Here is a 7,930-nt window from a genome sequence, read left to right as displayed (position 1 = left end):
AGACTACAGATGGAGCCGCCCCATCTAGCCCTACCGCCACCCCGCGGGCCCGAGCTCGGTGGGGAGAAAAGAAAGGGAAAGAAGGCGAGAAAAAGAGGAGGAGAGTTGAGCAGGGGGCAGGACGGTGGGAAGAGCAGAGAAGCGGGGAGGGAAGGAAGAAAGCGGAAAAAAAAGGAGGAGAAAGGGGAGGAGATGAAAGGCAAGGGGAGAAGGGAGGACGGGGCGGGGAGGAGGCGAGAGGCCGGGGACGAGAGGAGGGACGCAGCTCGGCAGAGAGGGACGGGACGGGACCCGGCGCCCCGCGGGCCATGCGCCTCCTGGCCGCGGCGCTGGCCGCCCTGCTGGCCGCGGCCCCGGCCCCAGGTAAGCGGCACCGCGGGAGCGCAGCAGCGGCCGGCGCCCAGCCCCGGCAGCCCCGTCCCGGCCGGAACGGGGCAGCCCCCCTCGGCCGCCCGCGGGACCCCGGGCTCCGCCGCGGGCTGCCGCCCTCCCCTTCGCGCAGCGAAGCGGGGGCCGCCCCCCCCCCCCCCCCGCCCCCGCCTTCCCCCGCTCCCTCCCCGCCGTCGGCACCGGGGCCGGGGCCGGGCAGCGGCCCCCAGCCGCGGCAGCGCCCGGCCCTCGGGCGCCAGGAGAGGGGGCTCAGCGAGAGGTTTAGGGGGGCCGCCGCCCGGGGGAAGGCCGGCAGCCCCCGCCGCCCCGCTCCCCTGCAGCCGGGCGGGCCCACCGCCGCGGGGTGGTCCCTCACCCCGCTCCGCCGCCGCCGCCGCCTCTCCGGGCCCCCGGCAGCAGCGTTTCTGCCCGGCGACCTGATCAGCAACGGCGTTTTTAAGAAAGAAAGCCCCTCCCGTGCAGAAGTTTATGGAAATGGGACCTCCACCACCCTCTGCGCCCGGCGGGACAACGTCGAGCTGCGCCGTGGAACTGCAGGCAAAGCCGAGGCAAAGAAAGGGAGATTTGGCGTTGTTTTTTCCACAGGTGCCTAGGTCCCGTAGGCACTCAGTGGAAACGGAACCCGCAGGTCACTTGTAAAAACCTCCTCCATTCAAGACCTTTAAGCCTCCAAAATCAAAGGTGCATTGCGTCCTAAAGCTGCAAAATGGACACAGAGTCCGGATCTGAACTTCAAGGTGCAGCGAGGGTTAGAGGGGTGGGGAAGCCCTGCTCATTCAAGGTTAATAAAGGGGTTGAATTTGAACCTTCACCTCAAAAGGGCAGGAGGTGGTGGAAGCAGAGGTTTGGTTCGAGTCCATTTCTAGTCAATGCAGAAGCATTCTCCAAGAAGGAGCCTCTGACTTGTGAAACTTGCAGACAGATCTGTTCAACTGAAAACAGCTGGTTGCTTTTGGTGATCTCGCTAGCCAGCTCCTAATTATTTTCATTTAAACAAAGAACTTTGCTTCTTCCTGGCTCATTTGCTCTTCTTACTTTGTAATTGTAGAGAAGTCAAAATAAAGCAGGCTTTGGCAGCAACATTGTTTCACAGAACAAACTACAACACAGATAAAAGCCATCCCATATGCTTCTGGTCATGCAAATCTGAGATCAGAAGGTAACGACCCTGATGGCATGCTTCTCTAGTCCATTAGCTATCAGCAGGGGCTGAGCAAAGAGCTCAGCCCAGAAGGGTGGGTTGTAGATTCTGCCCGTCAGTGCCCATGGAGGAAGGAGAAGGGGCCTATATATAACACTAAACCTGGCTTATGAGCAGTAGCGCACAGGAACAGCTCTGCTCGAGAGTATCTCCACCAAAGTAGCTGGGGTTTCTCCACAAAAACACAGCCACGCTGAAACTGCTCACCAGACAGAAGGACCCAGCAGTGACTGTGGGTCCTTTGCTACTGTTCCAGCACAGACAGAGGGGGCAGCCCTGGCATAGACAGGTTTCTGGCTGCTAATATATATAGTATAATTTGTTACTTCTGACAGTGCCGTGAAAGTGTTTTGCTATGTAATATGGCAGACAGCAAAGTCCAAACATAGCTAATACTTGGAATTGAACTGGTGGAAGCAGAAGTGGACTATTTTCAAAATAGGATTTTTCAAAACAGAGTTCAGTCAGCAGTAACCTTCCCTGACTTCCAACAGGCTAGTGAGACATGCAGGTGGAGGGTACCAAAGAAACCAACAGCTAGACCATCAGGATGGGGGCCACTAGGTGAGCTGGTTGCAAATAGGAGAGACGTGTTTGATGATTAGGCACATTGCAAAGGAAACCTCAAGTCTTTGACTCACTCCCCTCCCCTTTTCTATAAATAGTTTCCCTTTCCAAGCAGAAGCAAGACTAAAACCCTTGTGGTGAGCTCCACCTGAGCAGCTACATCATGCTATACTGGGAAGGCAGGAGAAGAAAAACAGTGATTCCTCGCTTGAAGCAGCAATCTGAAGGCCAGAAATTCAGTACTCTGCTGGCACACAAGCCTGGTCTCAAGTTGTGGAGGAGTCTCCTGTCTTGGCAAGGAGCCCATGACAAGGGTAAACCTCATGTTGGGGCTGATCCAGTGCCTGCTAAAGACAGGAGGAACATTTCCACTGGTGTCTGGGAGCCCTGAATGAGGCTTTTCGTTTCCACATAAGAGTAAATGACATGTTTCCTCCAAAATCCACCACTGATCCTGCTCCAATGGCAGTGGGAGGATACAGTCAAATGGACACTGTTTTTCTGTTTTATATAAAGCATCACCTGACCCTGTTCAACATAAGATGAGATGACAGTAAAAGCATCAGGAAATTTCCAAAACTCTCCCCATTGCTGCACTTGTACAGTCGCACCAATAGGAGCCATAGAAGGAAGGTAAGGAGTTGGGTTCCCACTGATCAGACAACGTGAAGGATGCAAAATTTGATATTTCCTTATAAAAAGGCATGTGCCCAGAGGAAAACCAGAAGCCTTAGGTATAAAATACCAATGTTTGTATGAGTGTAAACAGCTAGAAGGGAATCAGAGACTCCACATACAATGCAGCTTTATCTTCTTGCAGAGGCTTCCATCATCACCATATCTGAGTTCCTCTGTATTTTCTCTTGGGTGCTTTTTGGCACTATGTTCTGCCTAGTTTTGAATTAAGCAATGATTCTTTTGCCTTTTATTTTGGGACTCTATTCCACAACTAATCCTAGCCAGCTTTTTCAAGCAAGTTCACATGTCAGGAAAATGACATAATTGTTTTTCTTTACAGTTTTCATGACATGTTGATAATTTCAGTAGAAAAAGGTTGTTTTTCATTTACCCAAACTACATTTTTATAAATGATTTATTAAACACTTAGAGCCTAAGTAATTCTGAGAACCCCAGAAAGTGTTGAGTGTCTTAAACTTATTCTTTATTTACTGAGTAGCACAACCTTCAAAATTTAGTCCTATTTTGATGGCAGAGGCAACCATCTTCACATCTGCCTGTAAAGCACCAAGGTCAGGTAACTCCAGCAAGTAATAACTGAAGTTTCATGCCTGGAAAGCTTTTGGTAGTTATTCGACCTTGATTTTAAATTTCAACATCCTGTTCTACTTGTGTGCTTTCCACAATCCAAAATAATCTCTTGCTTTGGCACTTACATGAATTGCACACACAAACATCATGCACAGATAATTATATCAATAATCTAAGCCATGCTTAGCTGTAGTTTCTTAAAGAAATTAAAAACCAACCCTTTCTTTATACAACTTATTTTCTCCTTCATAAAGAAAAAAAGTGTCTACTTGGAAAAAAATACACCATTCAGTAGACCATTCTATTGAAATGACTGAAAATAATTATTATACTATTCATTTTCAGAGGGTTCTTCTCAAACAGTTGCAATGTAACTTCTTTAATTTAGTTGATTTACTTTAAGTAAGGTGATACAATTCACCACTCCATTTCATGGCTTCACTGGGGCCATAAAAGCAGTGTCTCTGCCTCCAATACTCCTTCAGAAATAGAATGGAAATACTTTACTTGCTTATTTTGAAGATAAATATATGTTTGTGTTTCAGGAGCTGAAGTCAGACACAAGTCTCTGCCAAAACACTCATCCCCTTTGTTAAAATGTTCCTAGCTGATGTGCTAGAAAAGTGTCCAGAAATGAAAAAATCATTCTCTCAGAGTTGCAATTCTCATTAGTATTTGAGTACACTATATTCACGTAACAGGAAGCTTAATATTCACATTTTAGAGGACATGTCATGCTTTGCAGAGTGCATTGCAGGGAGTGTTGCTTACTGTTGAAATATGGTTCTCTCCCTAGTGGATGCCATCAGGCTGGTAGATTACACATTACAAGTCATTTAGGGAACACATTGCCACAATATACCATTGGTCAAAAATAGATCAGTCTCTGATATGACTAATAAGAACACTCTTAATGTACATTAGGAAGGAAATAAAATGAGTGTTGATTCCCATGCCTCAGAAAATCAGTCCAGCATAAATCAGTTAGGTCAGGAAAGAAAAATCTTCCTTTAATGAACAGCTATGGACTTCTTTCAACCTTCACATATACTGGCTGTTGTTAGAAGTAAAGCAGAGAGACAAACAACTGGTCTAAGCTAAGTTCATGATGAAGAACAGAAAAAGAAGAGTCAGAAATTAATGGAATGTTGGAATAATCATTTGCTCCAATATAATCTCATGTCATATTTCATCACGCATGTAATGTCAGATTAATTTGAATTTGTAGTCAGAAGGACTAATCTGAGAGATTTAACCCAGGCTTGAGATGACCATTTGATTATGACAAGGAGAATATTACTTAAAACAGAGGACATGGGGAACTGCAAAGTGAGGAGCTGGTTAGGGGCATATAGGAAGGTTACTAGTCTTTCAGCGATTGTCTAGGGAACAGTATCATGTCAGGTTTGCACAAATGATGTCTAAAAGAAGTAGACAGAAGCATGCACATTGAAATTATGTGACCTTATCAAGTTAGCACAAGATTGGGATAGCATGTAGGAAAAAACGAGGACCAAGTAACAAAAGTGGAGCAGAACTTAGTAAAGAAAAGTCACGTACTTGGGGATTAGTAATAATTTCTTTGATACCCTAGGAATTGAACCACAAATGACAAAGAAGAGAAAACACCCAAGTATATTATGTAATTATAAACTGACATATAATCACATGTGAAAATACAATGAAAAGGGACAACATAATTCTGGGCATAGTATATCCCAGGCAAGGTATATCCCAGTGAAATCTGGGAAGCACCATGACTATTTCACAGAACATTGGAGAGCTTCTTTCCAGACACAGTCTATAATTCCAGTCAACCACATTAAAAAAAAAAAAAAAATCAAAATAATTACAATCAAAGCAAAATTTAAACCTGAACCAATGCAAAGAAGGGCTACTAAGGTGAATAGGGAAATGAAGACACTACTTTAGTAGAGGAGACTAACAGAGCTTGGTTTCTTTAGCTCAACAAAGCAAAGACTGAGAGACCAGATAATTGTTTTGTATATGGAGTCAGGAAGGAAGAACTAGAGAAGAAAACACTATTTAAACTTAAAGTTGGCACAGGAACAAATGGGCATAAACTGACGATTGAAACAATTTAGCCTGGAAATGTTAAGAAGGATGCAAGTCATTGGAAGAGCATCCTGTGGAACAGCTTTCCAAAAGACATTCTTGGCTCTTGCTCCAAGCTAGTTTTAGATTAACACTTGTTCAGACTGACAAAAGATTATGTGATGTTGGGACTATGACAGCAGCAAGGTGTCCACTTCAACCCTGTCTTATTAACAATAGCAAGAATACTAGAGCAGGCTTGCTGAAGGAGGGCCTCATACCATCTTTAACATTCACAGAAAGACAGAAGATGTCAGGTTCTAAAAGCTCATTAAATTGCGGCACACTGAATGGATGCCATCAGTTTACCTGCTCTGGACTTGCGCGCTGGGACAGATTACAATGCTGTTGTGTCAGTTTGGAGGATTCTCACCATCTTTTCTTTCCTTTGCAGATGTTTGTGAGGCTTTAAATGTGACAGTCTCTCCGGGACCAACAGTGCAATACTCCGAGGGTGATAATGCTACCCTTTACTGCCACATTTCTCAAAAGAGAAAGACAGACAATTTGCTGGCTGTGCGGTGGGTCTTTGCTGCATCACCTAACCAGGAGTATCTAATGATCAAAATGACAAAATTTGGGTCTGTCCAGTATTATGGAAATTATACTCATCATTTTCACAAGCAAAGACTTCATCTTCTTAAAGAGAAACATGGAACTATGTACAAATTTCTTATTCTAAGCCTCCAGCAAACAGATCAAGGATATTATATATGCAAAGTCCAGGAAATTGGCAAGCACAGGAATAAGTGGACAGCATGGTCAAATGGCACAGCAGCTACTGAAATAAGAGGTGAGAGGCTACTGATTTCTATCCTTTTTCCTTGTCCCATGATCCTTTCTTTTCTTTTCTTGCAAGTTCACCCATAAGACATTTGAAGTTAAGTTATTTTTAAGTGTTATCTGTGGATATGAGAAGAAAACTGAATACTCAACTTCTTTACTTACACATTGTGATTTAAACATTATTCAGCCCACAATGAAATGTAAAAAAGTGAGAAGATTGGTAGATTGTAGAAGGCAGTCTATTTCCTTTGCCTTTTACCAGAATAGCAGTAATTAAAACTCCTTTACATTTAGCTACAGGTCTGTGGTGGGTCAACCTTGGCTGGACACCAGGTTCCCAACAAGCCGCTCTATCACTCCCCTCCTCAGCAGGACAGGGTGAGGAGAAAATAAGATGGAAAAAAACCTCGTGGGTCAAGATAAATCCAGCTTAATAAAGCAAAAGCAAAGGCCGTGCATGGAAGCAAAGGAAAACAAAAGATTTATTCTCTACTTCCCATCAGCAGGCGATGTGCAGCCACTTCCCAGGAAGTAGGGCTTCAGTATGCGTAGCAGTTGCTCCGGAAGACAAATGTCATAATAACAAATGACATCCCTCCTTCTTTCTTTTTCTTAGCTTTTGTTGCTGAGCAGACATCCTATAGTATGGAATATCCCTTTGGTCAGTTTGGATCAGCTGTCCTGGCTATGCCCCCTCCCATGGTCTTGCCCACCCCCAGCCTACTGGTGAGGGGGCAGTGTTGGAGAGACAGCCTTGGTGCTGTGCAAGCACTGCTCACCAGTAGCCAGAACACTGGTGTGTTATCAACACTTTTCTAGCTACCAATACGAAGCACAGCACTATGGGGGGCAGCTATGGGGAAGATTAACTCCATCTCAGCCAGACCTAATACAAGGTCTCTACAACTTTGCTAGTGTGAATAAACAAATGCCATTATTATTTAAATACAAAGAGACAGAATCAGAGAGAAATTAACTTATTTTCTGAAGAATGTGCAGTGGGTGAACCTGAAATAGGAGCATTATATTTTAGATCTACGTTTTGCCTCTGTCTTGGTGTTTTCATTGCTTTTAGTTCTAGATTTGCAGCAGTTGGTAATTAGCATTTCTAGTATCACTTCAGTGCTTTTGTTTATACCACTTGTAGCCAGAAAGCAGAGCTAGAAAAGCAGTGACCAGCCTGCTGGTATTGAACTTCAGATAAAAAAATGATCAGCAATGAGTGAGGATTTTGAACCAAGTTGAAACCAAGCCTTCTCTTTGGGATGAGTCAGCTCAAATCCAACACCACGACACCCACACTTTCAGAGATGGGTGAAGCTGAATTTAGAGAACAGACTCCTTTGAAGAGGTCATTGAGCTCAGCAGTTGTGCTGTTAGCACTAGCTGGCAAACTAGCCCCCCGCTTGTGGCTTTATAAACAGAAAAGTTGATTTCCCACAGGGCCAACTCTAAAGATAATGCCAAAAATAAAGGGTGACTGCTTGTCTATGGGTCTGAAAATTCAAGCTGCTCATCCAGCAATCACAGAAAAACTTGTGGGAGGAAACTGCTTCATCAACTTTCTGCCATTCCTGTTCATGCTAAATTTATCATTGTGTT

General features: G+C 44.7%; 1 protein-coding gene across 7 annotated transcripts in view; it reads left to right on the top strand.

Annotated features, from left to right (window-relative positions):
- Positions 1-221: 221 nt before the first annotated feature.
- The window catches only part of VSTM4 (V-set and transmembrane domain containing 4), a 42,447-nt gene continuing 34,738 nt past the window's right edge, over positions 222-7,930 (top strand). For all 7 annotated transcript variants that reach the window (XR_007507251.1, XM_049810152.1, XM_049810156.1 and 4 more), the window contains exons 1-2: positions 222-363; positions 5,937-6,335. Coding sequence is in view for 6 of the 7 variants with exons in the window: in XM_049810152.1 (XP_049666109.1) it covers positions 309-363; positions 5,937-6,335 (454 nt within the window). In the remaining variant the exon portion in view is untranslated. The remainder of the gene's footprint in view (positions 364-5,936; positions 6,336-7,930) is intronic.

Source organism: Accipiter gentilis, chromosome 9, assembly GCF_929443795.1.
Source record: "Accipiter gentilis chromosome 9, bAccGen1.1, whole genome shotgun sequence".
NCBI classification, from domain to species: domain Eukaryota; kingdom Metazoa; phylum Chordata; class Aves; order Accipitriformes; family Accipitridae; genus Astur; species Astur gentilis.
Note: the sequence above shows the minus strand (reverse complement) of the source record. Positions and strands in the feature narration are given on the sequence as shown.